This window comes from Bos indicus, chromosome 11 (assembly GCF_029378745.1).
Source record: "Bos indicus isolate NIAB-ARS_2022 breed Sahiwal x Tharparkar chromosome 11, NIAB-ARS_B.indTharparkar_mat_pri_1.0, whole genome shotgun sequence".
NCBI lineage: Eukaryota > Metazoa > Chordata > Mammalia > Artiodactyla > Bovidae > Bos > Bos indicus.
In genome coordinates, this window is record NC_091770.1 from 49,188,857 (window position 1) to 49,210,092 (window position 21,236).

The 21,236-nt window shown below is 43.2% G+C and overlaps 1 protein-coding gene across 1 annotated transcript; it reads right to left on the reverse strand.

The window, feature by feature from the left end:
• Positions 1 to 1,320: 1,320 nt before the first annotated feature.
• On the reverse strand, positions 1,321 to 7,966 carry MAT2A (methionine adenosyltransferase 2A). The gene is made up of 9 exons (XM_070798826.1): positions 7,762 to 7,966; positions 5,531 to 5,608; positions 5,317 to 5,439; positions 4,937 to 5,049; positions 4,706 to 4,849; positions 4,311 to 4,529; positions 3,899 to 4,081; positions 3,613 to 3,746; positions 1,321 to 2,939 (listed from the first exon to the last, which is right to left on the reverse strand). Exons 1-9 carry the CDS (start codon positions 7,850 to 7,852, stop codon positions 2,837 to 2,839), a joined length of 1,188 nt encoding a protein of 395 aa, XP_070654927.1. The 5' UTR covers positions 7,853 to 7,966; the 3' UTR covers positions 1,321 to 2,836.
• Between the last annotated feature and the right edge of the window lie 13,270 nt (positions 7,967 to 21,236).

A 21,236-nucleotide genomic window follows, 5' to 3' on the forward strand; every position in this document is an offset into this window, starting at 1 on the left:
TATGGATGTGAGAGGTGGAATGTGAAGAAAGCTGAGCGCCGAAGAATTGATGCTTTTGAACTGTGGTGTTGAAGACTCTTGAGAATCCCTTGGACTGCAAGGAGATCCAACCAGTCCATTCTAAAGATCAGTCCTGGGTGATCTTTAGGACTGATGCTAAAGCTGAAAACTCCAATACTTTGGCCACCTCATGTGAAGTTGACTCATTGGAAGCCTGATGCTGGGAGGGATTCAGGGCAGAAGGGGACGACAGAGGATGAGATGGCTGGATGGCATCCCTGACTCGATGGACTTGAGTTTGAGTGAACTCCGGGAGTTGGTGATGGACAGGGAGGCCTGGCATGCTGCAATTCATAGGGTGGCAGTCAGACACGACCGAGCAACTGAACTGAGACAAGTGTCTTGGCCATCTGAAAGCTTTTTGGTATTTTGGAGCTTTTTAATGTCATGAAAAGTTGAAGTTCTGAAGTTTCACAGCAGGTCAAGAGTTTATACTCCCCTATATTTAACCTTGCCTTTCCCCCCAAACTGGTTTCTATACTTTTAACTCTCCAAGCATACAGATATAAGCAGGCACTGCTTGGGCCTCATTTGCAAGAGCAAAGCATTTCAACCATTTGATTTCATATTTGCTGGTGTAAACATGGGCCATGTAGCTCAAGAAAGGATGATTCAAGAGCTGGTTGATAACTGCCACAAATTCAGAATACACATCCTCATTGTGGTTTTGGTTTTAAACTTTAGTTTATCCATTATATAATGGATCCTCACTGGTCCTTCACTACTGTTTAAAAACTTTTCAAACTGCAGTAACTTGTAGCCTTTAACCCATTTATACAGAAGACAGAAGACAAATTTAAGGCATTAAATTGCTTTTGTTTTCAAAACAATGAAAATTGGTTTAAAATGTAAAGTATCACTCTTCTCACATGATACTCATTTTTAATTGTTCTTTTGCCTTTAAAGCACTGCTGATAGTGCAGAAATGGCTGTTGTAATAAGACGTGAATTTTGCCCACTGTGTTGGCCAAAAAAGGCAGTGCTGGACAAAAGTTGAACTTTCATAAACCGTATCCCTGACACTAAGAACCTTTTAGAGGCCTACAGTTGAAGTGATTTCCCTAAACCATGGGTGGGATTACAATTACTCAGGGTTAAAATATGTTTCATTCATACTCATACTGAAACACTCAAGAATAATGGAGGGAGGAGTTCCCTGGTGGCCAAGATTCAGTGCTTTCACTGCAGAGGTCCACGTTCAGTCTCTGGTTGGGAAACCATCCCACATACCGCCAAAATACAAATAATAATGCACACAGGCAAGGTAGAACCTAGCATTTTATTTAGATCTTCATTAAACTGTTGGAATTGAGAACCAGACATACGTAATAAACCTCCGAAAATAGATCCTGAAAGGCACTTTCTGCTTAGGGCAAGCAGTCATGGAATAAGCATGTAAACAAGCTGGCTTCTCTGTACCACACCAGCCAAGTCAGCTTTCTCCATGGCCAGCTGCACCAGCTCTGCCCTCCCTTCTGTTAACACCAGCCAGAACCCCTGTAGGTCTAACCCAAGGTTTTTCTGTAGGACACCTTGGCCTACCTGGGAATGCTGGAAACATGTTAAAGGAATCATGGTGTTGAGGAAAAAAAAAATCTTTTAAAAGCTGCCATCTGAGGTGATGGCTTCTCTGTACTTACGCCATACCCCAGAATACAATAAATAAGCAATTAGAAAATGTTCAAGTATGAAGGGATTTCCTCCTCCCCGCCAAAAGCACTGCTCTCTGAAGGAAGCTGGTTTCTCTGTAGCTACACCAGCTGTCCAGAAAGCTCATTGGACCTGGTTTTGAAAATAAAACAAAGTTAAAACCCTGGGAGGAGTTCTTGTGCAGTGTGGAGTACTCAGTCTTTCTTATAAAGAAAAAAAAAAAAGTTATCTGGTACCAAAGTGTGCAACCTACAGACCCTCAGGTACTGCCCTGTGACTTCTCTGTATGACATCACAAGGGTGCCAAGTGCCTGTTTTTCTAGAGCTAGGAATTGGTGGTTTGGCTAGTGCTGAAACCATGCATAGGATTGGTTTACTAAATAAAAACCTTATTACGTACGTCCTCCAAAAGACAGCTGAAAGTGGAGAGATTCTGATTTGGTGCTGTTTAAGAGATGGCGATTAAGAGCATAAGCACCAGGGAGATGGTTTAATGGTAACTGCCTTTTTTTTTTCTTATGTCAGGCTAGAGCTCCAACTGGAACTTGCGTTACATGCAAGAATGATTGGATAGGGAACACTCCCTGACAAAGAGCTACATAATTAGAAGTGGATCAAGTTATAGGGAGGATAAGGGGAAGGCTTCACATTCATAATAGAGCTCAAGACATTACAAATTCATGCTGACAGGGCTGTGGCATTGCCAGACAAGAAGCTATAATGGAACTACAAGTACTTTACGTGCACATTACAAGGACATTTTCAGCATTTGGTGGGAAAGTCAATGCAATTAGGATTTTAGAAGGTTGGGTGATAGGGCACAAAGGTTCAATTTCAAAGCATTATTTACTACAATGCTGTTGATTTGTTTCTAGGCAGTTACACGGATCACCTATGCTCACTAAATTCATTATAATGGTGAACAAAACACCTAGGGACAGAATAGCAAGCCCAACTTACAGTCCCCCACACAAGCTAAATTCATGTCATTGACTATAGAGTGACTGCAACTGATCAGGAGCTGAAAGAGGACAGGAAAATTTAGGAAGAAGGGCCCTTTCCCGCAGAGCTTGAAGGCTTCTCTGTAGCCTACGCCAACAAGTCTGGGGAAAAAAGGCTAACACTTTCAATATTTAAGCTTTTTGGGCACTTCCCATGGGAAGCTGTCCCTACCAAAGTGGCCATAGGCTGCAGTCCTCTGATAAATTGGCTTCTTCAGATCCAGATCCCTGGAATATACAAGTCCGTAACTTAATATGTAGCATTCAATTAAAGTAAAGCAAAACAATCAGCAAGACTCATTTTCAAGACTTCTGGCAAATGAGTTCAGTTCTCTGGGGTATGCTAGGAAAGAAGTTTGTGGCAAAAGTGTTTGTTACTTCCCTGGTGTCCAAAACTCCTTGCACAGTCCTTATCAGTAACTATAGTTCTCGTTTTTCCGTCCCTGGCTCCAACAAATATGAAAACTTGTCATTATTTGGAGAAATTTCAAGTGTCAAAAACTCATCTAAAGTCATGGAATACTTACCAAGGTCCCATGCCCACACCCTACCATGGTTATTTTCTTTACAACAGCCATGTACGTCTCATTTATCTGCACTAAAAATTCTTTTAAGTAAACATCCCTCAGGTAACAGGAACACAAGTCTGTATCAAATGTGGAGAACTTTTCTAGGGTAGTTAGTCTAAGCCATGGAGCACTAGAATTTTAGATTCTTCCTAATAATTTAAGCCTCTACTGAAGGCAATTTTTTATGATATCAACACATTCTAGGAATTAAGATGTTTCCCCACTTGAGTCTTTCTTCATACCTTCGCCTTCTGAGATTTGAATATATCAAGTTTATATACACACCCACACCCTCAATGTTTTTCACTAGCAATAGGCTTTACCATCTTTACCTGACAATGACCCCAGGGCGGAGGTCAAAATTCTTCTTCACAATCTCTAATAGCTCTCTCTCACTCTTCTGAGAGGTGCCATAATGGAAAATGGAGATAGACAATGGATGAGATACTCCAATAGCATAAGAGACCTAAAAGAATTTAAATATCATTAAGAGTCGGTGAGCAAAAGACACGCACTGTGTAACAGACTGGTATTAAAAAAAAAAGACAAGTAGTTAACTGCTAAACATCCTCCCACTTACACACCTTTTAGTGAACCCAGTTATAGGAAAATATATACCTGAACAAGAACCCTTCTGCACAGACCTCCTTTAACAAGGGATTTTGCCACCCAACGAGCAGCATAAGCAGCTGAACGGTCCACCTTGGTATAATCCTTTCCTGAAAAGGCACCTCCTCCATGAGCTCCCCAACCACCGTAAGTGTCCACAATGATTTTCCGGCCAGTCAAACCAGCATCACCCTGAAATTACATAATTTAAGTTACTTTATGCCCAATCCTTTCCAGTGGTTCTAGATCAGGCCTGCCTGTTAAATGCTTATTCAGTATCACTTGGCAAACATCCTCAGAAGATTCACACGCAGGCTTCAAAAAACCTAGGAAAAAGGTGGAAAGTAGCCAGGTTTTTCCAAGTAACCATGACAGATTACAAAAAAAAAAAGGCAAATTAACTGAAATTGTAAGGCCTTACCTGAGGCCCACCAATAACAAATCTGCCACTTGGCTGTAGATGATAGATTGTGTCCTCATCAAGGTACTTTGCAGGTACAACAGCTTTGATGACTTTCTCCTTTAGAGCATCTCTCATCTCATCAAGACAAACTTCTTCATCATGCTGAACAGATATAACAATTGTGTGGACTCTGATGGGAAGTACGGCACCTCGATCCTGCATATACTGCACAGTCACCTTGAAAGCCAAACATCAGAACATCAGTCTACTGAACAATAGCTTTGTTCTTGGTTCCCTACCCTACACTACAGTACAGAAAATAAATGCTATTCTTCTCTTAGCTTTAATCAAACAACCTTACTGATGTCCTGTGCCAGTGTAATGGGTGTGGCTTTACGATGTTCATCACTTACTTGAGTTTTAGAATCAGGGCGTAACCAAGGCAAAGTGCCATTCCGGCGCAGTTCAGCCAGTTTGGCATTGAGCTTGTGTGCTAAGACAATGGTTAAAGGCATACATTCCTCAGTTTCATCAGTGGCATAACCAAACATCAAACCCTATAAAAGGAAAAGTCACCAATGCAATCAATCCAAGCTTCAAAATTTGTTAGAAGAAGAGATGCAAACAGATGTCTGCCCAGATACCTGGTCTCCTGCACCAATGTCTTCCTCGTTTCGGTCAAGATGAACACCTTGGGCAATATCTGGTGACTGTTGCTCCAAGGCCACTAGCACATTACATGTCTTGTAGTCAAAGCCTATAAACAAAACAATGTGTGTTTTTTTAAGGGCCATAGCAATATTTTAAAATTTACAATCATCTGGAATTCTAAATGCTGCTGAAGAAATAAAATATACCTAAATGTAGTACTTTTAGAGAAAAGCATAGGGCCAGAACAAAAGGACAGTAAAAGTATACGGGTGGAATTAAATATTCCCGGGAACACTCTAGAAAATAGAACTAAAGAGGACTGAAGGAAGTATCTGGAAAAATGAGGTTAGAAAGTCAACTCATTAAAACATACCTTTGGAAGAATCGTCATATCCAATGTGTTTAATGGTTTCACGAACCACTTTCTGGTAGTCAACAGCAGCTCTGGATGTAATTTCCCCAGCAAGAAGGATCATTCCAGTCTTAGCAACAGTTTCTAATAAAAGAGATGTTCACACTCAAATATCACTTTATAAAGTTAATTTTCATGTTATCTTTTCATCAGGTGAGAAGTGTTCTGAACCTACCACAAGCCACTTTGGCATCAGGGTCCTGCTGAAGGTGGGCATCAAGGACAGCATCACTGATCTGGTCACAGATCTTATCTGGGGGGAAAAAAAATTCCTGGCTCAATTTCTTTAATTTACTACTAATATAAGTATGTCATGCCTCCCTCCCTATAACTACAGCTGTTAAGATCTTTGTGAATGGTTTCTTCTAAAATTGTGGCAGGGATTCCCTCCATGCAGTGGTTAGGACTCCACTATTCCACAGGAGGGGGCAAGGGCTCTATCCCACATGCCGCTTGGCACAGTACCCCACCCCCTACAAATTGTGGCAAAACCTATATAACATAAAAATGTATCAATTTAACCATTTTCAACAGCATACCTAACTGCCATCTAAGTAAAGCATTCCTTCTGCAGAAACCATTTTCCTGAAGAATCCTGCATACAGTGATACATATTTCCAAACTTGACACCTTGGTTTTTTAATGTAACTGTACAACAAGATCACCAATTCAGGTAAGCCAGCAGAACAGCATGTTTAACACATTTAAGCTCATTGTGATATATGCACTTTACAGCTTTTTACAAGGACATGAGTCCCATCTTTCCACTATTTCAAACATTTTGAAAAACTAAAGTTCCCAGGCTAAACCAATTTTCATTGTTATACAGAACAGCCACACAACAGAGATTCAAATGCAAGTACAAAGAAAAAGTGGCTTTCTTCCAACCAAAAGCAAAACAAGCAACATTCACCTTTACCGCATTAATTTTCAAAGACAACAATACTTAACATTTTATCCCCCAAGTTTAAAATTCTCATTATAAATCTAACACAAAGTGTGGTCTGTTTATCAATTTCTCCATGATCCTCTAAGGAACACCAATTAGGGAAGTGAGAGAAAATGTCACTTAAAGAGTTAAATGATAAAAGCAAGGACACCTCACGAACAAAGGGGATAATGATTTGATTATCGGCAACAATTTGATTCTGTGTTAGGTAATCCAGGATCAAGAGCTGAATAGGTTGGAAAATACCCAAATGTATTCTGAATCCTTGATATTCCCCTCATCTATACAGCTCCCCAAATCTTACTTTCCTAAATTTTCTTTAACCAACCAAAAAAATCTTAAGTAAAACGTGTACCGCACTCATGCCATAGACCAAAACAATCTAAACATTTCCGAATGCCTGCAGCTTTAGCTTAATAAAAGGTGGGTCAAACACACATGTTCCCAACACTGGGAGAATACAAACAAAACCACCACACCACATCTGACCGTCACTCATTAGGGCCTCAGTAGACCACTAGGTTGCTTGTGGTGTTTCACCATCGGCACAGTAGGCTTTCTGGAGAGAAATGGCTCCTTAAGCCATCAGACGACATCTGTCATTGTGGTCATCCTAAGAAAGGTCTGGATCAGACTAGTAAAATAGTGATCTTCACCATACGAGGTTTTCAGGCTGCGAATGAAAGTTCCTTGGTATTGCTTCACTCCTTCGCGTGTAAATTGATCCCCGTAATGGCGGACCGCTGGACAAAGCCCGTAGGACGTGTGGAGTAAAACCCTGCTTAACGGTCAGCCCCATTGCAATGGCGCCTCGCACTCAATTCATGCTTCCTGTCCTTTTCACGCGCGATCCAAATAAGGCAGGGATCCTCAGACAAGCGCTATATTTAGTTGGAGGCTGTCACCTTGACGCCAAACCATATACCGGCTAAGGGCATGTCTTATCCTTCACCGTAGCCAAGGAATTAATGGGGAGCGCGGACCCCCTGAGGCCCAGACCGCGCTCTGCAAACCGGCCGGCTCCCTCGCCCAGAAGCCACATGCGGCAGACACGTGGTTGCGGCTGCAATGCGGGGCGCGCGCTCCCGCGGGCCGGACGCGAGCACGCGGGGCGGGTCGCCCACTCGAGGTGGCTCGGCGCGCAGAGCGGAGAGGAGGAAATAGTGCCCTCCTTGGCAGGAGCACGAGCGGCCGCGGCCCCCACCCTTCTCGTTTTCTGGAATCTTCCGCATGCCGGGGCGCGCGGCCGGATGGGAAGAGGGGAAGAGAAGCGGGGGAGGGAGCGGCGGCCACGCGCTCGGCACCGGCGGCGCCACGAGGAAGGCGCGCGGCCGCCGCTCTTCCCACCACCAGCCGGGAAAGGGTCACTGGCGTGGACACCGCGACTAGCGGGTCCTACCAACCAAGCCCGATCCCGCGCCCCGCCCCTCGCTTCGCTCCAGGGCCCGTCACCTCACCTGGGTGGCCTTCCCCCACGGACTCGGAGGTAAAGAGGAACGTGCCCTCCTCGATGAACGCGTCGTGGAAGCCGTTGAGCTGCCCGTTCATGGTGGTGGTAGTAAGTCAAAGTGGAGTAGAGGAGAAAAGGGAGCGGCAAGGCGACTGCGAAGTGTGCGAGCAGAAGACGGCGGTCTACTTAGCTCAGGCAGGCGGCGCGGAGCGAACGAGGCGGCGGGCGGCGCGGCCCAGTATTTATATACGGGGCCCGCGCGCGCCCGAGCCGAGCCCCGCCCCTCGGCGCCCGGCGCCAATGCGCCACTCGCGCGGGGACGCGGGAAGAGGGAAGGGGCGGTGCGCAGAGAGGAGCTCGGGCCGAACCACTGTCCCTGGCAGGGGAGGGAGCGGGGGTAACGCGCCCCTCCTGCGAATATTCGCCATCTTAAGCACTACTAACAAGGGGTGAGGGGAAAGACAAGAATACAGGGTCACCGTACCCTTCCGTGAGCCACGGGGGAGGAAGACAGACAAGGGGTTTATGGGCCTTCTCCCCTGTGCTGTGACATGGCACCTCCCTCCCGACCGTTGGCCCGGCTGTCTGGCCACAAGGTCGCGTCCCCCAGCGGTGGCCTAGGGAATCGACTGGGGTTTTGTCCTCTGGCGCTCCCCGAGGGTCTTTCCGGCTGCCCAGCCTGGGGATGCCCGGGTGACGGGGAGCCCCGGTAGCCCACAGCCACGTGAAAGTGGCCATATTGGCCGGTCAGCGTACGAGCCTTCGCGCGGCCTTGTGCCTCCCCTTCCTGCGCGCTGCCGGCGGCTGGCAGTCCTGGGACGGGGGGGTGAGGGGGCCGTCCTGTTGCTAGCAATGTCTTAGTTAATGGTTCTGTGATGAAAATGGCCGAAAAACGGAATAACGAGAGTTCTGGCATCAATTTCAACGACTGCCGCCCCCCGCGCTAGAGTTTCGGAGAGAGGCCTTACCCTTTGCACACCCTACGGCAGAGGCTGCACTCGGCCTCGGGCTCCAGCCTGTCCTCCGAGAAAGGCTGCTCACGAGGCTGACCTTGCACTTGCTGACTTTAATGTCTTGGAGGGGACAGAAAGAGTCGATGTTTAGAGGGTTGTTTCAGTTTTCTGTGCAAGAGAGTGTTGAATATCGGTGTGTGGGGGAGGGGGGTGGGGGCGGCGGGAGTCTTTCGCCCTTGTATGTGATTCAGCAGATCAAGGTGAAACGAATGGTCTGTTTCCTGAAGCTTTCACTTTATATAATGTCCACCTGCGTTTGTGCAATTTTGCCCATTAAAGGAATTCTAGGGAAAGAAAAAAGAACAAAACCAAACTTGAGCCAGCTAGGGGCAGGGAGTCGGGGACTGGCTTCATGGCTCCCGTTTGGAAAGACCCACAAGTGGCGGGTGGGCCCGTGTCACTTCCTCCCGCCCCAAGGGCGGCGGACACGGTGCAGGGCCGAGAGGGGGCCGAAGATGGGGGGGTGGGGATGGCTGCCGCTGTTGCGGTGGCCCCGAGCGCGTGAACATTGGCTTTAATGATGTTATTAGGAAACCGCTTGCTCCTAGGATAGAATGCTCGTTACCCTTGGGAGACGAATAAGACCCCTTGCAGCAGCTCCAGCTGCTTACGGCTCAGAGAATTAGGAAAATTCAGAAGAACAATCCTCTCTTCGGTTTGCGAGAGGCAAGGAGGTTGGGGCGGGGGGAGGTTGCTGTTTGGGAAACAATGGAAGCACTAGGGATTCTGACAAAGAACTTAAAAAAAGGGCTCATCTTCAGACTTTGTGACCACATCCATGTTCCCTCAAAGCAGGGAACAAGAAAAGGCTAAATCACAAAAGAGGCAACATATATGCTGTTTTATTGGCTTATATTTTCCAGACTAACTTCGTGGAAAAATAAACTGTAAGACTTTCATAATTTATTGTGTGTTTTAGAGTCACCTTTTTGTTTTTTTAAAGCAGAATTCCAGTTATCTTACAACGTGTAATAAAATTTCCAACAGAAACAAGTTGCCTGTGTAGGCCGGTCAGTGCATGATCTTCCAGCAGAAGAATCTATAGGGGAATCCAGAATATAATTAGAAAGTTATTTAATTAATATGGAGTCAGAACAAGGGGATTAAATTCAGTGATTAGGTCATTAAGCCTTTATATACCCCTATGCTACCAACTCCACAGTGAGGCTGTTCTTTCCAAGGAGATTAGAATCAGCTGTTCATACTTGCTTACCTCCTCATTCTTGTTCTTAGCATCTGTACTTTAATGGTTAAGAGTAGGGGTTTTCGAGTCAAGCCTCTGCCACTTATTAACAGTGTTGAGCAAACAACTTACCTTCTCTATACCCTAGAGTCCTCAAGACTGTAAAATTGGGATAATAATTGTACTATCACAGAATTGCATCAAGGATGAAACAAAATCATTCAAGTAAACTCTTTAGCACAGCAGTAAAAAAAATAACCCTTCAGAGGCTTCCAGTTGTTGTGTGAGGATAAAGACCCAAATCCCTACCTACCTTTACAGGCCTCAGTGTGATTTACCTGCTATTTCTTTAACCTCATTTGTGCCGCTTTCTCCTGTCTTCTGCTTTGAATTTCTTTGAACTGTTAACAGTTAAATTTCTTAATTGATTACCCTCAGAACAAAGCAGAGCACATTTTCACTGATTTATATTATTCACACGGTCCTTTCTTCCCACAAATATTTATGAGCATTTCTGTCCAGCGGACCCAGGATGGGTGCTATGACAGTCCTGGTCTCTGCCCACCCAGAGCTCTATATGAGGGGAGATGTCTGGCTAATCGTTCCCCATCATTCCCATCTCAGCTCAGCTGCTGTTTCCTGGATGTAGCCTTCAGCTGCCTTTTTCTGGATGAAATGGTCACCTGCACAGATTTCTCACAGGATCCTGTGTTTTCCTACATGGCACTCAGGGCTCTTTGAAATTACAGAGTTGGGCATTATTTGATGAATGTCTCAACTCCCAGTTAGATTTGTAAGCCCCGTGACAATAAGAAGGTGGTCAGTTTTGCTCAGGCTTTATCACTGAGAGTCTGATTCACAGAAGGTGTTTAAGAATGTATATATGAGAAGGAGAGAGAGGGAGAAAGAGATGAAAGGATAAATATAAGAAATGGCACAAAGAGATAGGGAAATAAAAAACCCAGGGATCATATAAAATCAATGAAAAGAGCTGCTGCTTTCTTTTCGTCACCAGAATTGTAATTAATAACACTGAAAGCTCTTTACTGACAGGGGAGCTCATTGCCATCCTGTTCTGAGAGGAGTGAAATTTCTGATTCTATACGTTAGTGGACTTCCTGGGCAGCTCAGTGGTAAGAATCTGGCTGCAGTGCAGGAGCTGCAGGAGACATGGGTTCAATCCCTAGGTTGGGTCAATCCTGTGGCGGAGAAAATGGCAACCCACTCCAGTATTCTTGCCTCGGAAATCCCATGGACAGAGGAGCCTGGCAGGCTACAGTCTATGGTGTCCCAAAGAGTTGGACGGCACTGAGCATGCATGTAAGCATGCATACGTTAGTATTCCAAGGCTAAAATAAACTAGGAGGAGTTGCTGGTTTATTTCATATTCAACGTGAATGAGATTTGTTGAATGTGAAATGTAAAGCACATAGAAGAATTTAATCACCTAAAGGCTCCAGATCTCAACCTCAAGAACATTAATGTAGCAGGAGTTCCACGAAAGAGGCAAAACCAGTGGGTGGACAACCTAGACAGCAGGTATAATGACTCCAGGTCTTATCCATCTGCCAGTGAAGGAAAGAGTACCAGTAAGGAAGAGAAAGTATTTGCAGTGCAAGAAGCTGTTGATTTGGCAGGAAAAGAGAGGGAGATGACCCTGTGTGTATCAAAAAGTAATAGCGAAGGTGCTATGTTGAGAAGAGAGCTCCAGACTACCTTCTATGTGATAACAGGCAAAGAAGAAGGAAATCTAGGCCAGCTATCTCCAAAATGGTGCCAGTTCTTCAGGACCAAAATTCAGACATGGCCTCAGAAGCAAACTAACTCTGCTCTGCTCATGTGCTCAGTTGCATCAAATTCTTTGAGACTCCGTGGACTGCAGCCTGCAGGCTCCTCTGTCCATGGGACTTTCCAGGCAAGAATACTGAAGTGGGTTGCTATTTCCTACTCCAGGGGATCTTCCTGACTCAGGGATCCAACACGCGTCTCTTGCATCTCCTATATTGGCTGGCAGGTTCTTTACCACTGTGCCACCTGGGAAACTCTAATGGGTTCTGAAACAAATATTGGGTTGGCCAAAAAGTTAGTTCCGGTTTTGCTGTAACGTCTTACAGAGAAACCCAAATGAACTTTTTTGGCCAGTCCAATACTATGTGACTCCCCTCAGTGTGACGCTTCTCGTAACCTGTTTTTGTTTCTCTGTTTTTCTCTTCTGATAATCAAATCTTTTGACAAACCTATTAAGTAGTGAGAGATGGAAGAATGCATAGGGTACAATGCAGAAAACACTGATGGAGACTATACTCTAACGATGACAGCATCTATAATTTATTGTGACAAGCACTGTTCAAGCATCTTTTCTGTGCCTTACAATTCTGATGAGGAATTCCAATTCTGTGCCTTACAATTCCAATGAGGCAGATGCTGTTTCTCTTCCTGTTTTATACATGAAAAAACTGACGTGTAATTCACCCACGTAGTGGACTTGAGCCTGGATCTGAGCTCTGAATTCATGCCCTTTGTTACATGTCAAAGGATAGATATTTCACACTCCCTGAGGTGGCCACAGGACTGGAAAAGGTCAGTTTTCATTCCAATCCCAAAGAAAGGCAATGCCAAAGAATGCTCAAACTACAGCACAATGGCACTCATCTCACATGCTAGTAAAGTAATGCTCAAAATTCTCCAAGCCAGGCTTCAGCAATATGTGAACCATGAACTTCCTGATGTTCTAGCTGGTTTTAGAAAAGGCAGAGGAACCAGAGATCAAATTGCCAACATCCTCTGGATCATAGAAAAAGCAAGAGAGTTCCAGAAAAACATCTATTTCTGCTTTCTTGACTATGCCAAAGCCTTTGACTGTGTGGATCACAATCAACTGGAAAATTCTGAAAGAGATGGGAATACCAGACCACCTGATCTGCCTCTTGAGAAATTTGTATGCAGGTCAGGAAGCAATAGTTAGAACTGGACATGGAACAACAGACTGGTTCCAAATAGGAAAAGGAGTTCATCAAGGCTGTATATTGTCACCCTGTTTATTTAACTTATATGCAGAGTATATCATGAGAAACGCTGGACTGGAAGAAACACAAGCTGGAATCAAGATTGCCGGGAGAAATATCAATAACCTCAGATATGCAGATGACACCACCCTTATGGCAGAAAGTGAAGAGGAACTCAAAAGCCTCTTGATGAAGGTGAAAGTGGAGAGTGAAAAAGTTGGCTTAAAGCTCAACATTCAGAAAACGAAGATCATGGCATCCGTTCCCATCACTTCATGGGAAATAGATGTGGAAACAGTGGAAACAGTGTCAGACTTTATTTTTCTGGGCTCCAAAATCACTACAGATGGTGACTGCAGCCATGAAATTAAAAGACGCTTACTCCTTGAAAGGAAAGTTATGACCAACCTAGATAGCATATTCAAAAGCAGAGACATTACTTTGCCGACAAAGGTTCGTCTAGTCAAGGTTATGGTTTTTCCTGTGGTCATGTATGGATGTGAGAGTTGGACTGTGAAGAAGGCTGAGCGCCGAAGAATTGATGCTTTTGAACTGTGGTGTTGGAGAAGACTCTTGAGAGTCCCTTGGACTGCAAGGAGATCCAACCAGTCCATTCTGAAGGAGATCAGCCCTGGGATTTCTTTGGAAGGAATGATGCTAAAGCTGAAACTCCAGTACTTTGGCCACCTGATGCGAAGAGTTGACTCATTGGAAAAGACTCTGATGCTGGGAGGGATTTGGGGCAAGAGGAAAAGGGGACGACAGAGGATGAGATGGCTGGATGGCATTACTGACATGATGGATGTGGGTCTGGGTGAACTCCGGGAGTTGATGATGGACAGGGAGGCCTGGCGTGCTGCGATTCATGGGGTCGCAAAGAGTCGGATACGACTGAGCGACTGATTTGATCTGATCTGATCTGTTCTGATCTTTATGTGGTTTTTTATTGTTTATTTTGGGGGCATTTAACTCAAAAAGAATTGAAGATATGTAGTAAAATTTCCCTAACAAAATCCCTTCCCTATTTACTTGTTTATATAAAAAAGGTTACTTAGTGTTTATATCTATAAAAATGAAAAATAGATCAGTAATGTATCCTGTCCCTCCTAGCAGTAAGTAATATTCTTTCATGGATCTTAAACTAGTGTATCAATATGTCAGGTAAGGGTATACTCCTCGGTTCTCTCTCGTCACAACAAAGATTTGGAGTGACGGACATCAAAGCCCTCTACGTGTCACAGCTCTCGGGTCTTGGACAGACCGTGTTATAGCTCTCAGATCTCGAACAGACCGTATTATAACTCTTAGACAAATCAGTGTTACAGTTCCATGTTATACCTCTATTTTATTTGGATAATAGCAGGAAAGTCCATCCTCGAGGCGTGAGGGCATGCTGACCCAAAGACACAAAGAGAAGAGTGTCCCAGTGCGCGGGAGAGAGAGAGAGACCCCCTAACCCTTTGGCTCCTCTTTTAATATTTTTTTTTCTCCCCCTGGGCCTGCCCTATGCAAATTGGGCTAGCCAGGAGTGTTGTTTGTTCTGAGGTCCTCACTCTGGTCCTTGGACCTTCCTTTGTTCTATTTTCGTGGGCTTTTCCCTTCTTTGACTTTTAGCCACCGCCATTCTGGACTCCTATTTCCTATTCTAACTACCGAACAAATACATATACACGTATATGTTTATATATTTTTCCTTTTTTGATGGATAATTATAAAAAATTAGAGTGTATTAATATTTATTTTGCTCAGTTGTATACTGATTATTAATAAATCAAGCTGTTAGGTAGTTAGAATAGGAAACAGGAGTCCAGAATGGTGATGGCTAAAAGACAAGGAAGAGAAAAGCCCGCGAAAATAGAACAAAGGAAGGTCCGAGGACCGGAGTGAGAACCTCAGTTAGAGCAAACAACACTCCTGGCTAGCCCAATTTACATAGGGCAGGCCCAGGGGGGAAAAAAAGACATAAAAAGAGGAGCCAAAGCACTCTCTCTCTCTCTCTCTCTCTCTCCCCCACATGCTGGGGTTCTCTTCTCTTCATGTCTTTGGGTCGACATGCCCTCATGCCTTGAGGATGGATTTTCCTGCTATTATCTAAATAAAATACAGCTGTAACATGGAGCTATAACACTGATTATTCTAAGAGGTATAACACGGTCCGTTTGAGACCTGAGAGCTATAACACGGTCTGTCCAAGACCCGAGAGCTGTGACACGCCGAGGGCTTTAATGTCCGTCACTCCAAATCTTTGTTGTGATGAGACAGAACTGAGGGAAATACACTTGCCTGACAAAGCCAAAGGAAATTTTGCTAACTCTGAGAAACTTAAAGTAATAAACATTTTCTAATATATATATTTCACTTTTATGCATGTTTTGGTACAGAATAGGTGATAAGGTGATCAATAAAAGACTTTCAAGATAAAATATATTACATTAGTATACAATTCTAAGTAGATTGGAATTCACAGAGAAAAAGGAATAATACAAGTTTGTACACTATTGAAGAATTTGTTCATGTATTTTACATTTTTATTTATTAATTATTCATTATTTTTATTTATTTATTTACTTTTTGGTTACGCCACACAGCTTGTGGGATCTTAGTGCCCTGACCAGGGACTGAATCCAGGCCCTTGGTAGTGCAAGCATGGAGTCCTAACCACTGGGCCATCAGGAAATTCCCTATTGTATGTTATTTTTAAATGAATGATTGTGGGTATTAACTCTATATGGTATATAGGTTCCATTCGATCTATTTAAGAGTGATGGCACATTATATTTTAAATGCCAATATTTACAATATGCTGAAAGTTACAACCTTTCAGCCATTACTTAATGATGGAAAGAAAATTACATGTCTGCTTAAAAACATGCTTGTAGCATATAATTTTTAACAATTATTTTTGAAAAAAAATTATTTTTGGAGTCAAAAAACCATAGAAATTTAAAGAATACCTACCTAGATCCATTTGATAAGAAGATATTCTGAGAATTCATCCTTAAATTGTTTAGATATAGATTTCTCCACAAAATTATAAATCAACTATACTTCAATTTAAAAAGAAAAAGAAAGGAAAGAGATTTCTCTAAGTTTATGTAAAAGTGATTGTAAAGCAGAAACTTCATGTGAGCCAAGTCCAGGTAGCCTGTGAAGCATCAAAAGTGTGGTGACTCTCTAGTCCAAATTAGTGTGTAGATGCTGCTAATCAGATATTTTGCAGTTTCTCCAACCTTGGTGTCAGTGCCATTTTGTGCTGGAGAATTGTTTATTGTAGGGAGCTGTTCTGTGTTCTGTAGGGCACGTAGCACTATCCCTGGCCTCTACCGTCCAGATGCCAGTAGTGTGTGCGTGCTCAGTCACTTCAATCACGTCTGACTCTTTGTGACCCTACGGACTGTAACCCTCCAGCCTCCTCTGTCCGTGGGATTCTCCAGGCAAGAATACTGGGGTGGGTTGCCATACCCTCCTCCAGGGGATCTTCCCGACCCAGGGACTAAACCTGTGTCTCCTGCATTGCAGGCAGATTCTGTGCCCACTGAGCCACCTGGGAAGCCCAGATGCCAGTAGCACCCCCTCCCCCAATTGCTATGACAATTGAAAATGGGCTCCCAAGTTGAGAACCACTGAGCTACTGGAAACGTTGCAGGATTATGGTTGATGCTGAAGTTCTAAAGTCAGCGTCCAAATTATCTGTGCCCTGTGGCTCAGACGGTGAAGAGTCTGCCCACAATGTGAGAGACCCAGGGTCCATCCCTGGGTTGGGAAGATTCCCCTGGAGAAGGAATGGCAACCCACTCCATTATTCTTGCCTGGAAAATCCCATGGGCGGAGGAGTCTGGCGGGCTACACAGTCTGTAGGACCAGAAAGAGTTGGACACAACCCAAGCAACTAACACTTTCTTTCTTTCTTTCTTTTGTCTAGAAGGCAGCCTTGCTTGCATTCTCTGAGGATTGGGATGAACTTGTAAGTCCCTAAAAGTCTTCCCTGATGAAGCCCAGAGCCTTGCGGGGTGAAAGGCCCTTATCTGTGGACTACCATTGACTTGAGTCTCTGAGAATAGCCTGACAGGGAATAGTCCCATTTGGCTAGAGTTTTGACCCTGGATGTTGGAGCCACATGGGTGAGGAGGGGTGGTGAAGCAGACTGGAAGCTGGCCACTGCCCTCACTGCCTAGAGGTGAAGCTGTAGGTGCCGTGGAGATGGCCTCCCAACCTGAGCTCCAAGAACACCAGCCAACCACACATGTTGTGATTTAGTCACCAAGTTGTGTCCGACTCTTTTGCAACATCATGGACTGTAGACTGCCAGGTATTTCTCAGGCAAGAATACTGGAGTGGGTTGCTATTTCCTTCTGCAGGGGATCTTCCTGCCCCAGGATCAAACTGGAGTCTCCTGCATTGGCAGGCAGGTTCCTTACCACTGAGCCACAAGGGAAGCCCTAACCATCTGGACACACAGGAGGCCTGTGGCCATGCCTGTGTGTCTGTGGCACTCCAACCTTTATTCTAGGGCCAAGACATTCTCGTCTGTGCCACGAACTGCTCTTCTTGCAGGTGGCCCTGGACCTGGACAAGAAGTAACCCTTGCTGGATAAACCTTTGCTCAATAAAATTGCTTAAAACCTGCAAATTCACTACTGTGTTCCAGAGCCACAGGGAAATGCCAGCTCCCTGCACCTCAGTGGTTGATAACCGTTTTTGTAGGTCTGCAGAATACTGGGGATCTCTCCCTAGAAACATGCAGCATATATACATACACACAATTCTGTACATAATTTCTGAAGCTCAATCATATATTGAAAGTTAAGAATCCTTTATAATATCTCATTAATTTAAATTCATGTTCCCTAGTATCCTGCAGACCCACCTCTAGCAACCTAAAGAAATATTAGCATTTGATGTGCAAGTATGTTGTGTGTTTGTAACAGCATTTTTATAATAGCAAAGGAAATAGCATATAGAAAGAGCTTAAATGGATGCTAGCAGGGAAATTGAAATATTGTTCATTCATTCATTCATAACGGAATACTACACAGCTATTAAAAGGACTGAGATAGAACTATAAGTACAGATTCAAAATAGATCTGTGATATTCTTCTGTATAACAAAAGCATGTTGAAGGAATTCCCTAGTGGTCAAGGGATTAGGACTTTCACTGGGACTGGGAGCAGTATCCAGAGTGTGTGTGTGTGTGTGTGTGTGTGTGGTTTGGGGATGGGGAGAAAGGGAGAGAAAAAGATTTGGGAGGAGTGAGAAGTCTATTTTGGACAGTATTTTGTAAGGTTTGTGTATTTAAAAAATTTTAAATTCAGTGGTAGCTGAATTTGTGGTAGCTTTCACTGTCACAATAGAGGTTCTGTCCTTGGTCAGAGAACTGAGATCCCTCAAGCTGAGCAGGGAGGACAAACAGACAAACATGTTGAAACAACATAAAGTATCATCTTGTCTTTGTAAAAATTACTGCACATGTGTAAATACAAATATGTGTATGTGTGTGTGTATATATATATATAATATTTTTTGTTTCATAGACTATATTCTGGGAGTCTAAGCACCAAAATTTATAGCAGCTATTTCTGTGGGGTGAGATTTACTCTTTTCATGTATTCACTCCTGTGTTGTTTGAAGTTGTAAAAACTTGCAAGAATTATTTCTATAAGTTAAAAAAAAGATTAACAGCAACGAACAGAAGTGAGTTATCTCTAGGGTGTGGATTATGGTGGATGAGCCTGCTTCTGTCTTGTCAGGCCCCCAGGCTGAGTAGTCATTTTCTATGGCACAGCTCCCATGGGAAGGTTCCAGATACCAGACGACCTGCTTCTGAGGTGTCAGTGCCACTGAAGAGCCCTCATGAAAAGGACAGGTCCCTTCATGCTCCATTAATTTATTCTTTGAAGTCATTTGTCCCTAGGGAGACGACTGAATTTAAATTTTTTTAAATATACAAACTTTACAAAATACTGTCCAAAATAGATATCTCTCCCCTCCCCACTCTTTTTCTCTCCCTTTCTCCTCACCCCCTAACCTCACACACACACACACACACACACACACACACACACATATCCTGGATACTGCCCACAGTCCCAGGTTAATTTACAGTGTTCTGATATCCTATTCCAGAGATACTACCCCAGGCATTCTTTTGGACTGAGAATTAAGATTTTTTTTTAACTTGGAGATTGGACTGAATTCATGGTTTCCAGACTCTGGCTGGGCCTTAAGAAACACTTCTCACTAACTACCCCAGGGGTAGCCTTGCAAACGTGGCCTGGTATGTACAGACTCTGCCCTCTGCTTGGACTTTTACCCATGCCAGGCCCTTTGCTGCCACCAATGACACTGCCAGGCTCTGACCATCTCCCCTTGGCCTCTGGCCATGCTTCCATCCCGACATTCCCTCAGAAACACTTGGGAGCACAGTGAAGGCAGTGTGTATTAGACTCTTGTGTAACACTCAACTTTTATTCTAAACAATCTTGGATTGCAAGGAGATCAAACCAGTCAATCCTAAAATAAATCAACTCTGAATATTCATTGGAAGGACTGATGCTGAAGCTGAAACTCCAGTACTTTGGCCACCTGATGCAAAGAGCTGACTCTTTGAAAAAGATCCTGATACTGGGAAAGATTGAAGGCAAAAAGAGAAGGAGGTAGCAGAGGATGAGATGATTAGATAGCATCCCTGACTCAATGGACATGAATTTGAGCAAACTCCGGGAGATAGTGAAGGACAGGGAAGCCTGGCGTGCTGCAGCCCGTGGGGGTCACCAAGAGTCAGACACAACTTAGCGACTGAACAACAACAAGCAGCCAAATCACCAAAGATAGTTTTATAGTATATGGACCCTATGTAGGTTTTACTTTTGGGAGCTGAACATGGATACAGCTGTCCCTTCCTCTTCACAGTCATTTTTTAGGATATATATATATATATATATATATATATATATATATATATATATAACACATTAAAGAAAATTTGGAGGAATAGGATGGAGAGTCCATCAACAAACTCATACATCTATGGTAAATTGATTTTCGACAAAGGTACCAAGATCATTCAATGGGGAAAGAGTAGTCTTCTCAAAAAACAGTGCAGGGACAGCTGGAGAGCCACATGCAAAAGAGTGAAATTGGGCCCCTACCTCACACCATATACAAAAAATTAAATCAAAATAGATCAAAGGTGTCAATATGTAAGAGCTAAATCTACACCACTCCTAAAAGAAAACATAGTAAATCTACATGGTCTTTAACCAGGCAATAGTTTCTTAGATATGACACCAAAAACCCAAGCAACCAAAGTAAAAAATAGATAAATCAGACTTCATCAAAATTAAAATCTTTTCTGCATTAAAAGAAACTTGTCAACAAAGTGAAAAGACAACCCACAGAATGGGAGAAGATATTTACAAGTTATATATCTGACAAGAGTCTAGTATCCAGGATATACAAAGAACTCTTACAACTCAACAATAAAGACAAGAAATTTAATTTTTAAATGAGTGAAGAGTTTATATAGACATTTCTCCAAATGAAAATATGGTTTAAATCATTAGTCGTTAGAGAAATGCAAATCAAAACAATGAGATACCAATTCACACTCATTAGCAAAGCTACAATAAAAGACACAGATAATAACAAGTGTTGAGAAGGAAGTGGAGAAATTGGAACACTCCATTATATGGAACATATATTACTGGTGAAAATGTAAAATGGTGCAGATGCTATGGAAAACGTTTGGTAGTTTCTCAGAAAGTTGAGCGTAGAATGACCATGTGACTCAACAATTCCACTCCTAGATATATACCCAAGAGAGTTGAAACATATGTTCACACAAAAACTTATACACAAATGTTCATAGAGGTTTTTTCCTAACAGCCAAAAGGTGGAAACAAACCAAATGTATATCTATAATAAACAGAATGTGATATATCCATACAATGGAATATTATTTGACCATAAAAAAAGAATGAAATACTGATACATACTTCAGTGTGAACAAACCTTGATAACATTATGCTAAGTGAAAGAAGCCAGTCACAAAGGATCACGTATTATGATTCAATTTATATTAAATGTTCGGCATAGGAAAAATCTATAAATTCAGAAAGTAGATTAATGGTGTCCAGAGACAGAGGAAAAGGAATGGAAATGATTTGCTAATAGATATGGGGCTTCTTTTGGGAATGATGGTTGCACAAGAAGTAGGGAGTGGTCAGCTGATCAAGCATCAGTGGACAGAAAGCTCCAAGAGTATATCCTAACTTAAACTTTC

What these genes read in the sequence shown, in the direction of transcription:
- MAT2A (XM_070798826.1), bottom strand. Translation starts at nt 7,852, where the DNA reads ATGAACGGGCAGCTCAACGGCTTCCACGACGCGTTCATCGAGGAGGGC. An exon ending in ACATTGGTGCAGGAGACCAG is followed by an intron (nt 4,850 to 4,936) that starts GTATCTGGGCAG and finishes TTCCTTTTATAG; the next exon opens with GGTTTGATGTTTGGTTATGC. An exon ending in GCAGAAGGGTTCTTGTTCAG is followed by an intron (nt 3,747 to 3,898) that starts GTATATATTTTC and finishes AAATTCTTTTAG; the next exon opens with GTCTCTTATGCTATTGGAGT.